The sequence below is a fragment of the Coregonus lavaretus genome (genome assembly GCF_964263955.1).
Source record: "Coregonus lavaretus genome assembly, chromosome: 4".
NCBI classification, from domain to species: Eukaryota; Metazoa; Chordata; class Actinopteri; order Salmoniformes; family Salmonidae; genus Coregonus; species Coregonus lavaretus.
In genome coordinates, this window is record NC_139991.1 from 16333991 (window position 1) to 16359465 (window position 25475).

The 25475-nt window shown below is 43.2% G+C and overlaps 1 protein-coding gene across 1 annotated transcript in view; it reads right to left on the reverse strand.

Annotated features, from left to right (window-relative positions):
- Window positions 1-25475, reverse strand: part of LOC311127608 (neural-cadherin-like) — a gene marked incomplete at both ends in the record, with an annotated part of 196071 nt that overhangs the window by 37176 nt on the left and 133420 nt on the right. The window contains 5 exons of the mRNA XM_084159431.1: window positions 650-864; window positions 6022-6299; window positions 16847-17073; window positions 23745-23929; window positions 25000-25093. Coding sequence (XP_084015557.1) covers window positions 650-864; window positions 6022-6299; window positions 16847-17073; window positions 23745-23929; window positions 25000-25093 — 999 coding nt within the window. The remainder of the gene's footprint in view (window positions 1-649; window positions 865-6021; window positions 6300-16846; window positions 17074-23744; window positions 23930-24999; window positions 25094-25475) is intronic.

The following is a 25475-nucleotide window of genomic DNA, read 5'->3' on the forward strand; positions in this document are numbered from 1 at the left end:
TGAGAATGTATGCTAAGCACGTCCATATAGCTCAACAAGTTCATTAAAGCTCTAAATATGTACACCCCGTTGTAATTACATTCTGGAATGAATGACAAATAAGCCTTTACTTTCATAATGAGCCCTCTCATTAACCCCTAAAGACCTGATGCTGTCACACTGCAACACACACACGCACGCACACACACACACACGCGCGCACACACACACACACACACACACACACACACACACACACACACACACACACTCACACACACACACACACACACACACACACAGAGAGACTGAGATCAGTCTTCAACACAGTATGTAGGCTGACGCTGACCCCCTTCAAAGAAACCCCTCCACCCCCAAACTAATTTGGCAGTGTTGGCACAACAAATCTCCATGGAAAAATAACCTTAGTAGTATCTAAACGTTTATATTAAACCAGCAAATCCAGACAGAGTTGTGTAGAGGACAATTTGTGCATTTCTGCCTTATGCAACCTTCCTATCTCTATCTCAACATCACGGTGACCGCAAACACAATTACCAGCACACTGACGCAGGCATGCGCTGCCCCTCCCTCCCCCCTCACACACCCTGTCTCTCCCCTATCCTGTATTCCTGTCCCCCCTTCTGTGAGTAGATAAGTGGAAATGTACCAATGGCCATGAAGTCCTCGAGGTCCCAGGGCTGTAGCTGGGCCAGGGGCCCGCTGTAGAGCAGCAGACCATCTGCAACCTCTGTGATGAACTCCAGGGAGAGACGGCTCTCGAAGCAAGGCCTTATGGGAGGAAACCAGGCATAGCCGTTGCCATGGAAACTGTGTTTGGTCTGCTGGCACTCTGGCCCCTCGAACTGCGTAGGGCACTGGCATCTAGGGCAAAATAACAAGGAAGAGGTACATCACAAAACATAATAATATGAAGCAATTTAGTTATTTCATCTTTTCACCTCATATATCACACAAGACTGCTCTGTCAGGATGTCCCTGCTGAGGCCGGGATGGGATGGCCTGCTTCTGCTTGACCACACAACAGTCACACTCACTCTCACACACACACATATTCACACACACACACACACACACACACACACACACACACACACACACAATTTGCTTCTAGTTGCTCTCAATTGCATAACAACCCCTATTACTAAAGATTGTGAGTGTACATCCCAACTAAGTATCTAGCAGTCCATATTAGCCCCCAATGACTCTGTCTTGCTCCCAGACTACTGTTTTCGCCTCTAGTGATTTCCTTCTCAGAGAATCACTCCACATCACATGCATATGTTCTCATTATCAGCTGTACCATAGGGAGAATCCATCACTATTAACAACAGCCTCTGTCAGACGTAGCAACTGAGCACAGCTGCACTCCTCCCTCCGGTTATTCTGTCATCCCCTCTTCCTTCATTCATTCTTCCTTTCTCACACACAGACACACACACTACCCCACTGTATCCACCTGTTGTAGAGACAGCTAATAGAGCTGGCACACACACAGGCAATCCTGCGGCATCAATCAAGTGCGGCTTTCTCTAGTTAGTTTAGTCAGAAGCCCAGCTATTTCCTCAGCCGGTTCCCTCTCCATCACCCTACTCACAGCAGCCTAATAATAGTCTTCCAGGCCGCCATGCTCCCTTCTTTTCATTCCTCTCTCATTTGTGTGCTGCGAAGGGAGAGAGTAGAGCTCCTGGCTGCCTGGCTGCCACTTCCCATACTCTTGCATTTAGTCTTTCCCATTTCCCAGTCTGTGCTCTGAACCCAGATTGAAAAGGAGAGACTGTTGGAAATGATAGGCCCCCCTGGCACCTGGCAGACATGGAAATGCAGGAGGTGGTGAAACAGGCAGGCGGGCCGTGCGCTAACACAATAACATGCTTCTTCTAATAACCAGGCGCAGTAATCAAAGCTATACACCCTGCGTTTAGAAGACACACTATAGCAAAGAGAGAGAGGAGAGAGGAGCATGCATGACTGTATGCACGCATGACTTTAAGTCGCTTTGGATACAAGCGTCTGCTAAATGGCATACATTATTATTATACTATAGGAGAGAGAAGATGAGGATGCATTGGAACAACAGCAGGTGGTGAACGTCGCTTTTAATGCAGATCAGCATGCATTTCGGGCTGTTCTGTTTCCAACAACATGGTATCCCAACCAAGATGCAGAGAAATGAAAGGAAGTTTGGTCTAGGAGCTCTAGGCTCAGGTTTACCAAACAGGATCCTATAGTGACGCTACAAGGCCATCTCACTGTGGAGAGGCAGGGAGTTGAGACCAGTGATGTCTGGATGTGGTTACAGCCCGGAGCAATGCGTCTACCTAACCACTCACACATGGGATGGGAGGATGTGTACACACACGGTCACGGCTTAGTGTGACTAGGCCCCAAGCAGAAAACAAGGCTAGTATTACACCAGCAGACCATCGGACCATCAAAGACATCAACATATCTCACAGAGTGACAGACAGTAATGTAAAAAGGAGGGATAATATAAAGGAAAGAGGGAGATGGGGAGTAGGAGTGATAATACTGTAGAGAGAAGGAGATGTAAAGATAGAGAGATTGAAATAACAATACACTGAAAACTTGACCTACCTTATCTCTCCATTTGGAAACAATTCACCCAGTCTCAGGGAATAATCTCACTCATTTATCCCATCAGAGAAATCAGGAACCTGATTTCAGCCACGATGGCCTCAACCCAATCCTCTTACTGTACTTGAGCATTTCCTGTTCTTTGCTTGCACATGGGGATGTTATTTGTTAGCGTTTGAAAAGGACCAAATAATCTCCCCTGCCCACCATTTTCAAATCCCGCTATTAATCCTGGTGCCACGATTATCTACATGTTGTTTCTTAAATCTTAAATCTCTGCGCTGTGTCACTGGGGATCTCTCTGTATCTGTGTAGTTCTACATCTGTGTGCTCAAGGCCTAGTGATAAACCAGGCCAGGGCTCTCTGCTCTGCTCAGCAACCATTCCACTGCCTCTGTCTCTTATCTATCACCAGGCTTGCATTTGTCTTTGAATGGTTTCACACACCCTGCAGAGGAAGACATTGACCAATGCCCTATTCAGTTATAAAGACATTCTCTACTGGAAACAATAATCGTAGAAATGTCTTCATTGAATACGTACAATGTGAGGAATTTCAATTAACATGTTAATTATTCGCTACATTCACTGACTCAAAATACTTTACAGATTTTTAAATTCTTCGGCTTTTCAGTTATAGTATAAGAAGAATGTGAGTTCTACAAGGACAACTTGTCGTCAACAGGGAGGCTCTTCGGTTCTGACACATCAACAACTTTATCCTGTGTTTGGGCCAAACTGTCAATGTTAGCTCAACTGTAAAAAGCCAATATGTGTCTGCAACAGAGAGAGAGCTGGGATTAACTCTGGTTGGCTGCATAAACCATTCTGGTACGGACCAATGGCAAGGCACATTACACGCTTAGTACGTCCAACTAGACACAAATCCTGGGTTTACTTTCTTCTTTTAATTAAACAGCAGAGAACAAAATTAACTTTCTCCTCCTTTCGTGTTTCAAAGGGAAGCTGGATGGACAATTCCAGGAAGAACATTTGGACATATGTTCAAATGTTGGGCAAGATGTCTGGCAATTTGTATACACCTCCTTTATAGACATGAACACCAAAACAGCAGCAGCAGATTGCCTCTGAATATGCTCATAATGTCGGTGGATTTCAAACGAGGGACTTTTGATGTGTGTGTTTGCACAGAGTGTGTGTGTGTGTGTATATATGTGTGTGTCTCTGTCATCCTCTCTCTATCTCAGTCAGGAGACTAACGTTATAGGTCTGTCAGCATGCTCCAACTGAAGTATCATCTGTGGCTGTGTTGACGTCTGTGGGATCATATGTCTGCACGAGTGAAATCCACAGAAGGAATCGCCAACACCTCACCAGAGCAGGGTCTTAGTAAATATGGTGACTCTGATTCTGATTCTAATCACAGAGTTTAGACCATACACACAGCTGTGTAGTAGTTTATGTGTCTCCACCAAGGGGCCAGGTTTCCGGTCTAGAAGCATGGTTTTGACTGCTCACACAGTTTTGCTTCGGTACTGCAGTTTAACTGACGCCTGGCCCAGAAAGACAATTTCCGTACATGGCCACATAGAGAAGTCAGATTAGAAAATTCCTAATAAGACACTTTAGTCATCACCTTTGTGCACAAAACATCCATTGAATTATTAAATTAATTGTTGCTTAGGCCAAAAAATCACTCACAGCCAAAGATATATAATTATTTTGTTCATCCAATGTCCACCATGTTTTTGGATGACGTGATGACATCATCACTGCTTGTGCTGCTCCCAGTGCGCACTGGGTGCTAGTGCGCATGTGATGTTGGTCCGTATAAACCGGATGCAACCCAGATTTAGACGGTCCATGAAAACAACGGTCGGACACAGTCTCCTGTTCTTATTATACCTCAGTGGTCTCCACAGTGTTTGTGTCCAAACTGGTTGAAACAAAATTGCATCAGAAAATAAAAGGTTGCATGAATTCTGAGAAATGAAATATATATATATATATATATTTTATGATCTCAATCTCTCATTAAATTGTTGGTGTACTGTTATTTAAGTGCACTTCCACATTGCAAACAACCTAACAAAAATATACACAGACGTATGATAAAACATGCATCATTCCCTTTTAAATACCTCCTTTGGTGTAGCAGCCAGGTTGGTATTTTTGATGTGTTCATTTCCTTTGCATTTTTAATCACAAAGATCATTAGATAAAAAAAAATCCCCCCACATCACCGGCGGCGTTTAGCCTTCCTCCTCAACATGGTCCCGGAAGTATTTAGCTTGATGTCGAGCTCGCTCAGACATTCAGAGCACAACTATGAAATTCATTCAGGTGGACCAAGAGGGAACCAAAAACAGAGAGGCACCGGGGGAGAGAGGTAGAGGAGGTGAGAGGAGCAGAGAGGAACAAGAGGCGCCAGACATATGGTACTGCAACATGGCTACTGTTATGTAGAACACAGAGCTCAGTACTGAAGCTAAAGCTTCTCTCCTAAACAACCACCACTGGGATTACAGCAGTGAGCTGAGCCCAGGTCGGAAAGACATCAAAGGCCTGGCCGGCGAGAGAGAGAGAGGGGGAGAGAGAGAGAGAGAGAGAGAGAGAGAGAGAGAGAGAAAGGTGAGACCAGTGGACATGGTTAACTCTGTCGAATTAGAGATGAAGCAGAATAATCAGGCGTGGCTAACGAGGTTATTTAAACAGCCTCTACTATGTTTTCTGGATGTCTAACCTGACCCCTCACCCCCACCTCACCCCCCAATCCTGTACCAAATGACTTTGCTGCGCTCTCTCCTCCTCACCATTACCCCCCTCGCCCTTTGTAAAATGGAGTGTTAGTCCCCTTCTCTCTGGTTAGGTAATGTTACTCAGTGAAGAAAAATCAATAGCATTGTTGGCTATGGATAATTGGAAAAAAAGGCCAAAACCTGTGTACCTCATATTTGTGAGAAGTCTTGGAGGTGAAGTGATTAGACTCACAATAAGGGGCTTGGATCCTTTTGAAAACGTCCCTTGATCTATCATTCAGCACCAGCACAGCATTTGTGTGAGCGAGCTAGCGAGCAAGCGAGTACATGGCTCCACTTGCCTGTTTTTGGGCAAATACTTTCAAGGTGTTTCATCCCTCCAGCGAGATTTGAAGTATTAGTTTACTTATTGATTGCTCTTCCACACATAGCGCTCACCCTCATTTATAAGGCATTCTCCTACCAAGCATTCATTCTCATCAATCTGTTGCAGACTCCAGGCAACCATCACTACCCTCAACAGTGAAACAACAGATCTGAGCAGTCCCTCCCCTACTCCCACCCTGGTGACTCCTAAAAGGTCAGGCTACCAACGGCTATTTGCTTTTTGACACCTCCGCTCACCCGTACACAACTGTAAATACAATTAAACTCCCTCTCCTGTGTGGACATTTCACTGCAGGTGGTATGACTTCGTTCTCACCTGTACCCGCTCTGAGTGTCGACACAGATGCCCCCGTTGAAGCAGGGGTTTCTGGGATAGGAGGAGCAGCTCTTGTGGGAATGTTCTCTCCCGGAACAGCTGCATACTGCCGTGGACTCCACCGTCACCGACACCAGTGACATGCACCCAGAATCCACCACGGTGGGCGTGTCACTGACACTCAGCACGTTGGAGCAGCCGCCGCTGCCGCCACAATCCGTGTTGGCACACTCATCCACGTGTACTTGACTGACGTTCACTTGCAGGAACGACTGCAGCTGTGGAGAGAGAGAGAGAGAGGGAGAGATGGAGAGGAATGAAGGGAATGAGAGAGGATCAAGGGATGATTAAATTAGGAGGATTTAGACAGAAATAGGAGGCGAAAGGAGAGAGACGAATTACAAAGGACAAGGCTAAAAGGTAATCAAGGGACAGCCATGGAAGAGTCACAGTGGAACAGTCTTGATTACCACCAGGGTTTATCCTTTACATGATGTGTATCCTCGACATAAGCATTTGGGGTGTGTGATCCCATCTCTCAAGTGAAGATGTACACACACTCATACATGCAAATACCCCTACAGCCATCCTATTAGCATACTGTAGAGAGTGTGAATTCATCTGTCAAACAACACTCATTCTCTCTCTTCCACACACACACACTTACTCAAATAAATACACATGCTCACACACACGTATACACACACGGATATACACATGCAAACACACACATACACACAAAAACAACCATCTCCAAATGGCCCTCCAAGCATCTGATTTTCAAAGTGTGCAGATACTGTAAATAGAACATACAGTACACAATGACCTGTCTCTACATACATTCACTGTATACCCTTTCTGCACCATTTATTCACAGCTCAAGTGGGCCACATTGCATTCAGGCAATTAAATATCTCTCTCTCTCTCTCTCTCTCTCTCTCTCTCTCTCTCTCTCTCTCTCTCTCTCTCTCTCTCTCTCTCTCTCTCTCTCTCTCTCTCTCTCTCTCTCTCTCTCTCTCTCTCTCTCTCTCTCTCTCTCTCTCTCTCTCTCTCTCTCTCTCTCTCTCTCTCTCTCTCTCTCTCTCTCCTCTCTCTCTCTCATTGCAGGGTAGAGCCCAGCATAGTGACAGAGGTGAGGGGAAAGTGGGGAGTGGGGGGTGAGGAGCGATCCGCGGATGGGTGATTAATGACATTCTCCCACAACACCTCAGCCGTCCAGAGATTATCAGTGGTTTTCAGCTCCGCAGTACCACGGCACATTTCACTTAGAGGGGCCACAGTCACCACCACTTCCCATCTAATGCCCTCCCCTCGTGACTGCCACTCTGTCTGGATTACCAGCAAGGGGGAGACACCCCCTCCTTCCCCGCCTCCCCCTCCTCCTCCTCCCCCTCCTCTCACACAACCACAGTTACATCCTCCTCCTCTCCACTGTGACCACAGACACTACCAGGGAAGAAAAATACATGATTGTATGTATACTGTATTTTTTGTGCCAGAGTTTAATTGGGAAGAACCTCAGTGGAACAGAGCTCCACTGCCTTAGGTTAGGAGATGGCATGTCATGAAAATTTAGTTGATGTTTTTTAAATGTTTTAATGGAAAAGCAGCGGTTCTACCACCTTCACACCTACAATTGAACTGTTGTTTTTATGCAGACTAAAGTGTCTAGGCTGGTACAATTTGATCAGTGACTGAGAGTATTGTACCATCTGTATTTGAGTGGATGTGTTTGGAAAGGAAGAGCGGCAAGTGAGTTGAGTTCCTCTGAGAATACACCAGTAAGTGCTTGTGTGTGAACATTAAAGAGAATGCCAGAATGTGTATGTGTTTATCTGTACCAATTCCACACAATGAGAGCACTTAAAGGAAGATGGGTAGAGTGAGAACCCAAGGGAAACATCATGATGTGTATCAAAACATATCCCTGACTCCATTTCTCATCTCTACTGCTATCTTCCCCTCAAGCTCTAGGACTCTCTAAATGTAACATATGTGTCTGGAACTCCTTTACCGTGTATGTACATCCCCTGTGCCACATTACTGTGTAATGACTGCCTGAAAAGGTGCTTTACATTTCTTATCTAGAGGTTAAACACTTCTGATATGGAACATCTCCCCATCCACTTGTGTGGAAAGACACACAACAAGCTCACCAGAGAAATATGGTGGATGTATTGGTGTGTGCCCAATGACAGATACTTGCCAGGGGACTGCACACCCAGATTCCATATACAGGCAGAAGATACATTGCATATAAGACCAAATTACCTCTGGGAAGGGATGGCAATGTGATTGCTCTTTATGCTTTGTGCATGACTGTACTGTCAGCATTATCTAAACACCGTTTGAGGCACCCATGGGGCTTCGACTACAATACCCATACCTCCCTGGGGCAGAGTCTGTGGAGAAACCAGTAAAGGGCACCCCAGGGAGTTGTAGGCCTACAAAGAACATACTGAAAACTGGGACATCTTTGCTCCGAAGGCGGGAGGGAGGAGGAGGAAGAAGATAAATTATTAAGGTTGGACCTGAGGCTAATTTGTTTGTTTTAAACCGACAAACGTTTTTGCTAACCATATTGGATTTGAGTCCAAAGACTGGAGAGGTAGCACCTGTGGACAGTTCGTCTGAATTACAGTTGGAAAAGAGAGGGGAGGAATAACAGAAAGAGACGATGCACAGACAAAGCTAACATGCTATTGGGGAATGCTGTGCTTTTCTTTCTCCAGGTCCTTTCCCCTATGTGGAGCTGAGGCACTATGTCTCTCTCTCGCTCTCTCTCTCTCTCTAGGTAAGCCACTTTGACAGGAGGGTGCTCGATGGCTACGTTCTTAGAGAACACCAGCTGAACAGTCATTTAATGATACAGTCAGTCATACATACAAACCATAATTACACACCAGACCTAAAATCATCATGCTCATTAGCAGTACTTTGCAGCATGTCCAGTACAGTCGTTTGGTTGTTGCTGGTCTGACATGTGAAACAAATGTCCATTATGTGCTCTGATGGTAAGCTGATCATGTCCTTAATTGACAAATAAAATGCTGTCTCACAGGTTCACTGTCTGTGGTCAAACCGGGAACCAGAACAAAATGGAGTCTAGATTAGAACAACCTTTAGTCACAAACACATCCCTCTAAACAACAATACACTGCAGCACCTGCTCTGCAACCAACAAAGCCCAAATACAATGGTTAAACGGTAGGAAGCATGAGTTTTTACTCACCAATGTAACTACACAGTTTGGTCAAAGACTTAGTAACTTAGTTGTTGTCACGATCTGGTTACCTATAAGTAGAAACATCACACCCCGGAAAAACATTTTCCGACATGACTTCGGCATTCTTCTGAATTTTGATCGGTTTTATGTAATACAAATAGAAAAGTGAGGTATAACTTTGCATTGGGACTTTTGATACACATACTAATGAAAATAAATATGTTACATGTGGTTATGTTTATGCTATCAATCCTTTAAAGGAGCAATATAAGTAGCTAAAATGTCTAATAGTTCGCCTAATTTCAGTTTATGTGACAAAACAAGAAAGTGTAGAGAATCATTGTCCCACTGCTGTGAAATATCTTTTCAATAACCAAAAATATTGTATTTTCAGCTTTTTGACGCTGGTGTACAAAACCGAAAGTAAAAGATGCAAAAACGAAACTTAAGAACGGGAAGCATAGAAATAGTGCACATAGAACAGATCTACCGCTTCTTAGGCTTGCTTTCAATGAGAATGACAAATCTGTAACATTTCTATGTGAATTTGGTCGGTCGCCCCTAAAAGTTACATATTAAAATACAAGAAATGTGGTAACGCTTTCTATGAAGCCATATGCATAATGCATTATACAGCATTATACATGTACTCATAATGCATTATGATTGAGTAATAATGCAGTATAAGCATATTTATGGACACACATAAAGACTCATATAGACTCACAATTCTGTACGCCAATACTCCTAATGCATTAGAAGTATAATCATAATCACATATAGCTGAGGAACGCTCAACTCCGTTCTCCTATATCGAGGCTGTTGAGCTTTGTACCTATGTTTGTCCTGTACAACTGCGGTCTTTCTGTGAGGTGCTGAAATTCATATTTTTAATAAAAACTTTTATCGAATACACCCATTGACCATTTCCTCATTTGTGTTGCTCGTACTACGTAAGCTGAAATTCAATTGGTACATGCACATTCGCGCTGAGCAATGTTATTGTTATTATTAATGTTGTTGTATGATTTTGCCAATTGTACATATGTGGGATCTTCATTTGATCCCCCTGTTGCAGGATAACTTTCCTTTAATTTAAAACCTGTAGTGTATTTGAGGTTTAAAAAGGCTTCTGAAGTTTGTAATTTCGACTTTGACATTTCAGACTTGATTTTCCCTTACGAAAAATGTATCAACCCCTACAAAATTGTCCATTACTTATAACCCACATAAATAATTCACATGTCCTGTTGCTTCAGGATTATTTTCTTGCTGTAACAAACTGGCTCACATCAAGATCCTACATCTGTAAGATTTTGAGGCAATTTATGTTATGTGTGAGAAAGAATGAAGAACTTTGTGTTGTGTCATCATGAAATGTGCAGAAAGTTTCATTCGCTGAAAGCAGACAATGACCACTTTATAATTGTATAGTAACAGCTTATGGTGTATTATTATCTGTCTGCCTTAGGCATTTCATCACTTTACCTAAAGCAATCAAATATTACTTTATAACTATACTATACACCATAGCAAAGATAATGATGCAGTAATAATAATGTGCTGCTCACTGACAAAAACGTTAGAAATGTATCACACTGATGGTCATTATAATGCCGTATGATCCTTGAGGAAAAAGGGACCAGCAATTATGAAACACTATGTTGCTGTACATAAAAAGTGCTTATGATTATACCTATAATGCATTATGAGTATTGGTATATGGAATTATAAGCCTATATGAGTCTTTATGTGTGTCTATAACTTTTTATACTGCGTTATTACTCTATCATAGTGCATCATGAGTACATGTACACTACCAGTCAAAAGTTTGGACACACCTACTTTTCTTTATTTTTACATTGTAGAATAATAGTGAAGACATCAAAACTATGAAATAACACATATGGAATCATGTAATAAACAGAAAAGTGTTAAACAAATCAAAATATATTTTATATTTGAGATTCTTCAAATAGCCACCCTTTGCCTTGATGACAGCTTTGCACACTCTTGGCATTCTCTCAACCAGCTTCACCTGGAATGCTTTTCCAACAGTCTTGAAGGAGTTCCCACATATGCTGAGCACTTGTTGGCTGCTTTTCCTTCACTCTGCGTTCCGACTCATCCCAAACCATCTCAGTTGGGTTGAGGTCGGGGGATTGTGGAGGCCAGGTCATCTGATGCAGCACTCCATCTCTTTCCTTCTTGGTAAAATAGCCCTTACACAGCCTGGAGGTGTGTTGGGTCATTGTCCTGTTGTAAAACAAATGATAGTCCCACTAAGCCCATAGTCCCACACCACATCTCACAAAGACAAGGCGGTTGGAACCAAAAATCTCAAATTTGGACTCTAGACCAAAGGACAAATTACCACCGGTCTAATGTCCATTGCTGGTGTTTCTTGGCCCAAGCAGGTCTCTTCTTCTTATTGGTGTCCTTTAGTAGTTGTTTCTTTGCAGCAATTCGACAATGAAGGCCTGATTCACACAGTCCCCTCTGAACAGTGGATGTTGAGATGTGTCTGTTACTTGAACTCTGTGAAGCATTTATTTGGGCTGCAATTTCTGAGGCTGGTAACTCTGATGAACTTATCCTTATTAGTTCTTGTCATTTTCCGTATTGACTGACCTTCATGTCTTAAATTAATGATGGACTGTCGTTTGTCTTTGCTTATTTGAGCTTTTCTTGCCATAATATGGACTTGGTCTTTTACCAAATAGGGCTATCTTCTGTATACCCCCCTACCTTGTCACAACACAAATGATTGGCTCAAACACATTAAGAAGGAAAGAAATTCCACAAATTAATTTTTAACACACCTGTTAATTGAAATGCATTCCAGGTGACTACCTCATAATGCTGGTTGAAGAATGTCAAGAGTGTGCAAAGCTGTATTCAAGGCAAAAGGTGGCTATTTGAAGAATCTCAAATATAAAATATATTTTGATTTGTTTAAAAATTGTTTGGTTACTACATGATTCCATATGTGTTATTTCATAGTTTTGATGTCTTCACTATTATTCTACAATTAGAAAATAATACAATTAAAGAAAAACCCTGGTATTAGTAGGTGTGTCCAAACTTTTGACTGGTACTGTATACTGCTGAATAATGCATTATGCATATGGACTTCATAGAAAGTGTTACCAGAAATGTATTTTTCCTACGTCACCCTGTCACTGTGTGAAGTGTCTCTCACCTCATGTTTTTTAGGCGTTATCTATTTCTGTCTGTACCACATCACAGAGTATGTGTATGGGAGGGGTTGAGGGGGAGACGGGGGGTGGGGGGGGGAGACGGGGGGTGGGGGGAGACAGCAGGGCATAAGGGGGATATGAAGAGGAAAACAGAGGGGTAAACAGGGAGAAGAGAGGAGAACCCTCGGGAGAGGAGCATGCTGAGATTTCCACTTCCTCAATGCCAGCAGGCTGCAGGGGGATCTTGAGTGTTCAAAGTAAGATACACACACACTGGGAGAGAGCGGAAAGAGGAGAGGAGAGGGGAGAAGGGCACAAATGTAGGGATGGGCTGTCAGAGATCAGGGGCAGCAAGAAAAACACTGTTTAAAAGTCACAAACATCAGGGGCTCCCTCTACCCATGACTGTTCCAAATTTGTGGAATCGGCCATTTCTGCCACACTCGTTGCTGACAGTGGTATAAAATCGAGCACACAGCCATGCATGCAATCTCTATTCTATTCTGTCCTTGGTTGCAACACTCACTACCGAGTTCCAAACTGCCTCTGGAAGCAACGTCAGCACAAGAACTGTTCGAAATAGGTTTTCATGGCCGAGCAGCCGCACACAAGCCTAAGATCACCATGTGCAATGTCAAGTGTCGGCAGGAGTGGTGTAAAGCTCGCCGCCATTGGACTCTGTAGCAGAGGACACACGTTCTCTGGAGTGAAGAATTACGCTTCACCAACTGGCAGTCCGACGGACTAATCTGGGTTTGGTGGAAAACGCTATCTGCCTGAATGAATGGTGCCAACTGTAATGTTTGGTGGAGGAGGGATAATGGTCTGGGGCTGTTTTTCATGGTTCGGGCTAGGCCCCTTAGTTCCAGTGAAGGGAAATCTTAATGATACAGCATACAATGACATTCTAGATGATTCTGTGCTTCCAACTTTGAGGTAACAGTTTGGGGAAGGCCCTTTGCTGTTTCAGCATGACAATGCCCCCATGCACAAAGCGAGGTCCATACAGAAATGGTTTGTCGAGATCGGTGTGGAAGAACTTGACCTGCCTGCACAGAGCCCTGATCTCAACCCCATCGAACACCTTTGGGATGAATTGGAACGCTGACTGCAAGCCAGGCCTAATCGCCCAACATCAGTGCCCGACCTCACTAATGCTCTTGTGGCAGACTGGAAGCAAGTACCCACAGCAATGTTCCAACATCTAGTGGAAAGCCTTCCCAGAAGAGTGGAGGCTGTTATAGCAGCGAATGGGGGACCAACTCCATATTAATGCCCATGATTTTGGAATGAGATGTTCGATGAGCAGGTGTCCAAATACTTTTGGTCATGTAATGCACTTTAAAACACAGTTTTTTTTTATTATGTGGCAAGACATTGACAAAGTGTATGTAGGGATATGTTTGGATACTTCAATATAACTTACTTATAATTATTTTTGGATTGGCCATGTACCCAGACAACCCAGTTTATATTACAGAACCCAGAAGTGAAGTTTCACAACAAAAGGCATGGAAGCAGTGATCTACAGCACAAAAGGGTCCTCTTTCACTCTCCCAAAATCAACCAGAACATCCCTTCTCTCTAGCTGCTTTATTACTTCTACAAGAGGAACATAGAACTTGGTCTACATATCAATGAATTTAACCACAGCAAACCAATATGTTCTTTCTTAAAATTCTCAGTGGTGCACTATGAATTTAAATGCTATACCAGCAAGGGAAATCTTCCATTGACGTGACAGCAACAGAGAAATAGAAAGAGAGAGAGAGAGAGAGCGAGAAAATACAATTTTGTCTCATATTTCCGAGCATTACTGTAGAATTGCGAACATTAATAACCGTAGCCGTCCCCCCTCCCTATTTCCCTCTATGTGCTCATCTTCTCTCGCCACGCTTCACATCTCATTGTGATCAATGTCTTTTCAGAGGGGCACACAGAATCCAGATGAAAGAGCACGGATCATCCACAAACCACACCTGAATCATCCACAACCTCTCTCTCTCCTTTCTTTCTCTCTATCGATCTCTATCTCACTGATTTCTCTCTCTCTCATTTAAATGTTTTAATTGTACATTTAGTCATTTAACATACGGTCTTATCCAGAGCAACTTACAGGAGCAATTAGGGTTAAGTGCCTTGCTCAAGGGCACATCGACATATTTTTCACCTAGTCGGCTCGGGGATTCAAACCAGCGACCTTTTGGTTCCTGGCCCAACGCGGTTAACCACTAGGCGATTTAATGGGCTGGTTTAACTTTACATTTACATTTACATTTTAGTCATTTAGCAGACGCTCTTATCCAGAGCGACTTACAGTTAGTTTATTTTTCATACTGGCCCCCCTTGGGAATCAAACCCACAACCCTGGCGTTGCAAACGCCATGCTCTACCAACTGAGCTACACTGTAAGGCTCCACAGCCCACAATAATCTATAGCTGGTCTGGTGAATACAGTCAAATACTGCAATAACTAATGTATTCAAAGTGACAGCACCATAATAGCAGCTTCAGATATACACTGCTCAAAAAAATAAAGGGAACACTAAAATAACACATCCTAGATCTGAATGAATGAAATAATCTTATTAAATACTTTTTTCTTTACATAGTTGAATGTTTTGACAACAAAATCACACAAAAATGATCAATGGAAATCAAATGTATCAACCCATGGAGGTCTGGATTTGGAGTCACTCTCAAAATTTAAGTGGAAAACCACACTACAGGCTGATCCAACTTTGATGTAATGTCCTTAAAACAAGTCAAAATGAGGCTCAGTAGTGTGTGTGGCCTCCACGTGCCTGTATGACCTCCCTACAACGCCAGGGCATGCTCCTGAGGAGGCAACTCCTGGACAGTCTCTGGTGCAACATGGCGTTGGTGGATGGAGCGAGACATGTCCCAGATGTGCTCAATTGGATTCAGGTCTGGGGAACGGGCGGGCCAGTCCATAGCATCAATGCCTTCCTCTTGCAGGAACTGCTGACACACTCCAGCCACATGAGGTCTAGCATTGTCTTGCATTAGGAGGAACCCAGGGCCAACCGCACCAACATATGGTCTCACAAGGGGTCTGAGGATCTCATCTCGGTACCTAATGGCAGTCAGGCTACCTCTGGCGAGCACATGGAGGGCTGTGCGGCACCCCAAAGAAATGCCACCCCACACCATGACTGACCCACCGCCAAACAGGTCATGCTGGAGGATGTTGCAGGCAGCAGAACGTTCTCCACGGTGTCTCCAGACTCTGTCACGTCTGTCACATGTGCTCAGTGTGAACCTGCTTTCATCTGTGAAGAGCACAGGGCGCCAGTGGCGAATTTGCCAATCTTGGTGTTCTCTGGCAAATGCCAAACGTCCTGCACGGTATTGGGCTGTAAGCACAACCCCCACCTGTGGACGTCGGGCCCTCATACCACCCTCATGGAGTCTGTTTCTGACCGTTTGAGCAGACACATACACATTTGTGGCCTGCTGGAGGTCATTTTGCATGGCTCTGGCAGTGCTCCACCTGCTCCTCCTTGCACAAAGGCGGAGGTAGCAGTCCTGCTGCTTGGTTGTTCCCCTCCTACGGCCTCCTCCACGTCTCCTGATGTACTGGCCTGTCTCCTGGTAGCGCCTCCATGCTCTGGACACTACGCTGACAGACACAGCAAACCTTCTTGCCACAGCTCACATTGATGTGCTATCCTGGATGAGCTGCACTACCTGAGCCACTTGTGTGGGTTGTAGACTCTGTCTCATGCTACCACTAGAGTGAAAGCACCGCCAGCATTCAAAAGTGACCAAAACATCAGCCAGGAAGCATAGGAACTGAGAAGTGGTCTGTGGTCACCACCTGCAAAACCAGTCCTTTATTGGAGGTGTCTTGCTAATTGCCTATAATTTCCACCTGTTGTCTATTCCATTTGCACAACAGCATGTGACATTTATTGTCAATCAGTGTTGCTTCCTAAGTGGACAGTTTGATTTCACAGAAGTGTGATTGACTTGGAGTTACATTGTGTTGTTTAAGTGTTCCCTTTATTTTTTTTGAGCAGTGTATTATAGTGTAATTGACATTGCAATGTTATATAATCCATTCGTAACATCCACATAAACCAGCACAAATACAAACAGCATATCTTTTGGATTGAAATCCCCCTTTCTTCAAAATAGGCTAGCAACAATCCCTGAGTGACAGCAGTTTCCATAATTGGACCATACATGTAAATGTCTTCTGTCCAATAATCCTGTGTGTATTTTCAGCGGGGTCGACTTAGGGTTGCATCTTCTAATGCTTAACATTGAGTGAGGCTCATTGAAATAATCACACAATCGTTTAATTTGTATTTAACCACAGAAAATCACATGTATATTCAACAGGATAACTTCTAGGGTCATCATCATACAGTACCTTTTGTTTGTGAGCAGCGAGGTATCCCTGTAGTTTCTCTGCTCTGAGGAAGGGACTGCTGTGCACTGCGAAGTGCACGTCCAGTGTCCTCTCCCTGACGTCCATCAGGCTGAAGACGTTGATGTCATCGACGCCCACCGCCAACATCTCCGACAGGAAGTCCACCAGCAGCTCATAACGACTCCTCAAGCTTCCACGCTGCTCAATAAACTCCTTCGCTGTGATGTCTGCAAAACACACACAGATACACACACAAACGAACAAAGTTATACAAGATCAGCATAGAAGCAAACATATGCCACATGACCCTCACGTTTTCCTAGGCAGAAACAGATGCATCCCCCAAATCTCTTCAATGAGCAGGAGAAACATACAGGCAATAAACAGAATAACAGATCATCTCTGCTTGTGACTGGTACTCTTATTAGAGAGATGTATCTGTATCTGTAATACTGGACATATTTCTAAAAGATAAAGAGCAGTACTCATGAAAAATGCATGTCCCCGAAGCAGCTCTGGATGTATTTAAGGAAAATTAAAGTCGTGTGAGGACCATGTTCCCAGACCTGACTAGACAAGCCCTGTCAATCCCCTATCCCCGCCTGAGAGCCATTGGCCCTGGCCCAGCGAGACAGATACCACCCAGCCCTGCTACACAATGTCACAGTCACAGCCAATGCTCACACAGACAGACCACTCTGGCCATGTCGGGGATATTGAGCTGGGGGGTGGGACGAGGATGGAACAGCCTTCAACCTCAATTTGGAGCATGGCAGCGCTGCCAAGGAGAGGGCGCCAAGGTGAGAGAGCTCCTGAGCCGAGGCCGTCTCGCCCCTGAGTCAAGGACGCCTCTAATTGGGCCGACACCTTATAGCATGGGATTAGGAGAGAGAAGGGAGCTGGGGATGGAGTAGGGTGCTGGTGTGCTGGAGCAGGGGCCCTGAGCTTTAACTCTGCCCACCCCCACTCCCCTCAGTCTCCTGGGCCCTGTTTGACACAGACAGGGTCCCCCTACTGCTCCAATAGAAACTCTTCAGCACACAGGAGACAGGTGGAAAGGAAAGGGAAAGAGATTTCATCCAATTTTAATGATATCAGTGACATAGTTATAAGGGTGAATGCTCCAATAGTCATATCTTAATGAATGAAATGCTTAATAAATGCATGTATTTGAATTTGGGTGTTTCTACAAAGTTTAGCATGTGTAACTGTCTGACTGAATGTGTGAGTGTATGCATGCACGTGTGTGCGTGCATATGTGAGTGCATGTGTGTAACTCTCTGACTGAATGTGTGTGTCTGTGTGCTCTCATCTCTCCCACTCTTAATCCCGGGCTGACGGCAGGCTTTAAGTGTCATGCTGGGAACACCTGAGCTGTGTCAATCTGGGATCATTCGGTCCCGAGGAGTGTCAGTGTTGCTCAGTGTGATTAAGGCCATGGGAGCAGACAGAGGGAGGAATCCTAGATTGACATTAAGAGAATGGAAATGGAGCTCAGTGAGGGGATGCTGCTGCCGATGCTACTGCCGTCTGTCTGGTCTCATTCCCAGTGCTGTGGGAGACAGGAACTCTCTTCAACATGGAGGGACAGATTTACACCTGGCTTTGATCCAACGCAAAGATCATATCGACTCTCCTTCCCACGGGCATTAGAGGGATACACACGCACACAAACACGTGAGCTTTGGATATAAGTGCAAGCATTCGCACACACGCAAGCACACATGCACACAAACACACAAACACACACACACACACACAGAAAACAAAGACAGTATTTAGTATTTCAAATCAAATCAAATCAAATGTTATTGGTCACATGCGCCGAATACAACAGGTGCAGACATTACAGTGAAATGCTTACTTACAGCCCTTAACCAACAGTGCATTTATTTTTAACAAAAAAAGTAAAAATAAAACAACAACAAAAAAAGTGTTGAGAAAAAAAAGAGCAGAAGCAAAATAAAGTAACAGTAGGGAGGCTATATATACAGGGGGGTACCGTTGCAGAGTCAATGTGCGGGGGCACCGGCTAGTTGAGGTAGTTGATGTAATATGTACATGTGGGTAGAGTTAAAGTGACTATGCATAAATAATTAACAGAGTAGCAGCAGCGTAAAAAGGATGGGGTGGGGGGGCAGTGCAAATAGTCCGGGTAGCCATGATTAGCTGTTCAGGAGTCTTATGGCTTGGGGGTAGAAGCTGTTGAGAAGTCTTTTGGACCTAGACTTGGCACTCCGGTACCGCTTGCCGTGCGGTAGCAGAGAGAACAGTCTATGACTAGGGTGGCTGGAGTCTTTGACAATTTTGAGGGCCTTCCTCTGACACCGCCTGGTATAGAGGTCCTGGATGGCAGGAAGCTTGGCCCCAGTGATGTACTGGGCCGTACGCACTACCCTCTGTAGTGCCTTGCGGTCGGAGGCCAAGCAGTTGCCATACCAGGCGGTGATGCAACCAGTCAGGATGCTCTCGATGGTGCAGCTGTAGAATTTTTTGAGGATCTGAGGACCCATGCCAAATCTTTTCAGTCTCCTGAGGGGGAATAGGCTTTGTCGTGCCCTCTTCACGACTGTCTTGGTGTGTTTGGTCCATGATAGTTCGTTGGTGATGTGGACACCAAGGAACACAATGCATTTATTTGGACACTGAAGCTAAAACTTTTAATTTGTCTCTATACTCCAGCATTTTGGATTTGAGATCAAATGTTTTATATGAGGCTTTTATTTGAGAGTATGGTAACACTTTATTGGTATAGTTAATCAGTAGATGCTCTACAAACTATCAGTAACATGTCAACTGTATGTCTGTTGACTTCCAACAAGAAATCTAATTTATCATAATTTCTTAATATGGATAGCATTTTGGAATTAAACTCTTCAAATGAAAGCACTTTATGTAGCTAGTTCCCCCATTTGAAGGTGTCATAAGTATTTGGACACATTCACTTATAGTATATTCAATTTAGTCAAAAGTTTAGTGTTTTGTTCCCATATTCCGAGCACGCAATGACTACATCAAACTTGTGACTACAAACTTGTTGGATGCGTTTGCAGTTTGCTTTGGTTGTGTTTTGGGTTATGTTGTCCCCAACATAAATGAATTGTAAATAATGTAGTGTCATTTTGGAGTCACTTTTATCTGTAACTTTCTCACTCATCATTATTCACAATTCATTCATGATGATTCATAATCATGTTAGCATCGACATTCATGTAAAAGTGTTCAGAAATATATTCTAGTTTTATTTACAATAAAAGTGACTCCCAAATTAAAACAATACATTATTTACCATCAATTTCTATTGGGGCACAGGATAACCCGAAACACAACCGAAACAAACAGGAAATGCATCCAAAAAGTGTGTAGAGTCACAAGCTTGATGTAGTCATTGTGTGCTAGGAATATGGGACCAAAAAACTAAACTTTTGACTAAATGTAATACAATATAAGTGAATTTGTCAAAATACTTATGCCACCTTCAAATGGGGGGACTAGATACATAAAGTGCATTGATTTCAAAATGGTACAACATATATGTATGAAAATACCCTCAAATAAAAGGTGACATTCTGTATTGTTGCCTCATATAAAACATTTGATCTCAAATCCAAAATGCTGGAGTATAGAGCCAAATTAAGTTTTAGCTTCACTGTCCAAATAAATACATATTGGACAGTAGATACAAACTACCTCCATCAAAAGAGACTAGCATGCCCCTGTCATGTCAGGTCAGCAGACTGATGGTGGCAGAGCAGAGGGATTCAGTTGACTGGGTCAATAGGACCTTGAGAAAGACTCAGAGGTTAGTATTGGTGTTAATCCCAGAGGTGGACTGAAGATATTTTTTCCAATTTCAATTTTTATTGATCCCATGAAGCAGGACCATAGGGAGATGCAAACAGGTGAGGTGGGCCCCAGAGTTAGGCAGAAGGGAGGGAAGGGGGATGAATGGAATGAGGGATAGAAGGATTAAACATTTAACTTTTTCAAACTAATCTCACAGCCAGAAAAGGACACAGTCAAGCTGTTTTAAAGTTCTTTATCCAACATACTAGACATTCCCCAGAGGGCTGTGCGTTTGAGAGAGAGAGAGAGAGAGAGAGAGAGAGAGAGAGAGAGAGAGAGAGAGAGAGAGAGAGAGAGAGAGAGAGAGAGAGAGAGAGAGAGAGAGAGAGAGAGTGTGTGTGTGTGTGTGTGTGTGTGTGTGTGTGTGTGTGTGTGTGTGTGTGTGTGTGTGTGTGTGTGTGTGTGTGTGTACTTGTTTTCCTACCTTATCAGGACCCTAATGTCCTAATAATTCACCCGAATGTCCTGACAAGGTAGGAAAACAATACACTTTTTTAATGTCCTGAATTTGTTCAAATGCTATTTTAAGCTTAAGGGTTAGATTTAGGGTTTTGGGGTTAAGGTTAGGGTTAGGTTTAGGCTTAGGGTTAGGTTTAGGGTTTTGGGGGTTAAGGTTAGGGTTAAAGTTAGGGTTAGGTTAAGGTTTAGGGGTTTGGTTAGGGGTTAGGGAAAATAGGATTTTTAATGGTCAAACATTTTTACTCCCCAAAAAGTCCTAAAATTTCACAAAAATAAAGCTGTGTGTGTGTGTTTCTTTGAGGATGTACTATATGCTTATGTGAACTGGTGTGGGCGTCTCAAGGATTCACTATTTGTCACCTTTCAATCAATTGCGAGTTTTCCACAAAGAGCCTTAATCTCCCAGAAGAAGATTTAACAGTAAATGTCCTTATTGCCTTCCACATTAGTTCTTGAAATGGGATTTAAAATGTCAAGGAGGCTATGTCAGTAATACTATAAGTAGAATTGTTCATAATCCTTCAGACTTGGAATCCATGAGAATGTTTACAGAGTGCTTTATTTGTAAAATAACCTGAAAATGGCACCCACAATCCCAATTCTCTTCAGGTTATTGCTGTTTACAAATGCATTTAGATTGGGGGCAGTCTTGGTGTTGACATTTAACATGTTCTGGGTTGTGTCTACAAATGTATATTTAACCCACTATAAGGTTTGGACTTCTAACCCTGTTTAAACATTGTGTTTTCAGCTACAGACTTCGTTCGGGGTTGTACCATTGGATTCACCTATTTATTTTACATCCGTAGATACCAACCAAGTCTGTGTGATTAATGGGGGCTGAGCTAGATTGGTGTTTGTGAGACAAGCTCTCTATGAAAATCTGATACTCTCACGAACACACACGTTGCTCTATGACGCTCACAAGCTACACAAGAGTCGTTAGAAGGTAAGGAGTTCTTCTAGGAAATCCCAGGACATAGTGTCTATAATACTGTAATAAGGTCACATAGTTGCTGTCACAACTCCAAACTCCGCACAGTTGAAACTGACTAGTCGGATATTAATTTCCCACTGAGGAAACAATTGATGTACTTACAGTATTCACATAAATTCATTTTTATCCTGTTTTTGATTTGGGGGCCATTCTTTTTTTATTGACCTTTGTCAATAAAACTCATGAATGCAACTGTGAATGACATTTAACTTTGTGAAGAAACAGTGTTGAAAATGTTGTCTTTGGTGTCATAAACAATCCTTGGTTCCTGCCTGTGCCTGGTAAAGAGATGAGGGGGGGGGGGGTGTCATGACCTCCTCCTTAGGACCTTCGCCCAGAATATGTTCTTTAAGTTAAGATGGTGCCAGACACATGCCGGAACCAACCCCATGCCTATGTAACGTGTCTCTAACCAGTATATAAGGGAACTAACGGGACTGCCCCGGTAGAGCTCCTGATCGACATGTGTACTTGGTGCATTGAGTTGGTTGGAACCTCTCCAGCATGCTGATAATAAAGAGTGAGTCATTTAATATTGACTTTGAGTGTCCCAGTGTAAGAATTCCACGACACAACTGTTTATGTCAAATTGTTCTCCATGTAGCCCTGGTTTTCCTAAAAAGAAAATGGTAAAACACTTAATTGTGAGGATAAATATAATGGCTGGACATGCAGATTTGTCAGATAAATGAAAAGCCAATTTTTGCTGGGGTCTCAGGACTGATAGGGTTAGTGTAATTGCACTCTAGGTTGAGCACCTGAGTCTGGTTCAGTTCTCAGCACTACAGCAGTTGTTGACATATTGCTTCCGATAACACTCATCTTCAACAGACCTTTTATGGCATGAACCATTTCAATCAATACAAACTCTACAGCTCTCTAAATGCAGTGGATATTGTGTCATTTAGAGGATGCACTCGAAATACCCAGCTAAGAAGTTTACGAAACCAGACGGCACTACTGTAGATTAAATGGGCTGAAGCATATAGCAAACAAACATTAATTACGGGAGATTTTGGTTCCATTTTCATCACTTACTGTACATATTATAAAACGTCTTGTTTACCCAGTTTCCTTTAAATAAATAATGTTACACAGTATATAACCACCAGCTGTAATGTAAAGGCTCCTGGTTGGTGTGAATACATTTGCCTGCTGCTGTTTTTGGAATTTGAAGCAAATCCCTTTATCAGCTTATATGAGCCATGACTCCCTCCGCTATTCCTCCTTCTCTCTTTTCATTTCAATATCTCAGAAATCATAAAATCCCCTCAGCCGTAGACCATTTCTTCCAAAGTACATTTCATTTTCACACACACAAGTAGTATATCAGACTATAATTGACACCCAAAATGAAAGTGCTGAGGAAGCAAAACATTGTCTAATTATATTTTTTTTAAAGTTCAGAATGGCATATTTCCAAGAATGACATATTTCCACTGTTACAAACCCATACATTGTATCTTGAACATATATTTCTTATAAACATAAGAAATAATCTTCATATGATAACATGAAACAATATAAAACAATCCGACCCCTGATGTGTCCCAGGTCATAGGTCAAGGTTCAGAGGCCATGTGTACTGTACTGTACCTGCCAGGCGGAGGGACGCAGAGTTGTAGATGGCCTCGTCACGCAGCTCCCTCACATACACCATTACCCCAGAGACAGCGTCTGGCCACACTCCGTCTGACACGCGCACCTGAAACTCGTAGCTGCCCGGGGGAGCATTCTCCTTAATGATGAGGAAGCCCGTCCGCTTGTTCAGGATGAAGTAACTGAGGAGGCATCAAAAACCACATCAGCAACATCAATTCTTCATATTTTGCATGTAAAATGAGCAGCCTGTGGTGCATCTACAGTTAGATTTGGTGATACACCACTGTGAATGAATACTGGGTTGACATAAAAGAGAAGAAATGACTGAGATACTTTGGGAGCCAGAGAGAGGAGATTAAGACACAAAGATTCAAAACAGCAGAATCAAAGAAGGAATAGATAAAAGACAGCAGAATGAGAGAGGATAAAACAAGAGAAAATAGGAAATTATGGGGAAGGAGAGAATAGAGAGGGAGGGAGGAGGGAAGAAGAGAGGAGAGGATCGAGGAAAGAAGGGGAGGGGAAGGGGAGATTATAAAAGAGAAGAGAGAAAAAGATGAGCGGAAGCAACTCCTTGTGGTCGACAACTTCATACCTCCTTTGTAATTGAGCTCATTCAAGTTTAATTACACTGGGAATCAAAGCAAGATCCAAGGCACATCAAATAGTGAAGGAGACACATTGAGATGAGTTGGTTTATCATCTTCAAATCCAACAGTGTTTAATATGAAGTGTCAAAATTAGTAAACTGGACTCTAACCTTTTCCCTATTGAGTAATGCTGAAGTTTCTCTACTTGAGTGAAGATGAGAGATGCTAGATTAAATATTAACTCTGTATAGATTCAACAACATACTGTAGCTATGTGTGTTGAAAGAACAGATTATCTGGGAGAAAATTACAGTCAATCTGAGTTTCTGTATGTGAGTGCAGTGCAGTGGCAATGGTAGTCAACATGATTCTGGATTTGAGGCCGTCAAGGTGTCACATGGTATGATATGTTCTGAACACCACTGTAGCTGTTGAGCCTTCACAGAGATCTCAAGGCAACCATCTCAAAAACACCCTGTCACTCAGGGTTCCTCTGCTCTGCTCGTCTCGCATCTTCGTCTCAGGTGCAGATCCGCAACATCAATGACAGAGAGGCTGTCGGGAGACATCACTCTCAAGGTTTATGGAGCATTGAGAGAGGGTGACGGAGGGAGGGAAAGAGAGAGAAATACAGAGGAAGAGAGATAGAGATGTCTTACTTGGGAACATGTCCCTCAAAGGCATAGGTCTTGTTGTCCCAATCATCTGGATCTGGAGCGTAGACCTTCCCCAGGACTGTAGTCGGCATCCTCCCTGTCGGCAAAGAACATTGATATTCTCAAGGGTCTCTCTCTCTGTGTGTGTGTGTGTGTGTGTGTGTGTGTGTGTGTGTGTGCGTGTGTCATGAAAGGTATCGTAAAAAACAGCACTCTTCACATGGATATTAAAGTGTTCTGAAAACAACAGGCTACATAATATAATATAATAATAATATGCCATTTAGCAGACGCTTTTATCCAAAGCGACTTACAGTCATGCGTGCATACATTTTTTTTTTTTTGTGTGTATGGGTGGTCCCGGGGATCGAACCCACTACCTTGGCGTTACAAGCGCCGTGCTCTATCAGCTGAGCTACAGAGGACCATTGACACATACGAATGCTTGTAGAGAGAAAGCATTCGTGTCTGAAAGAAAC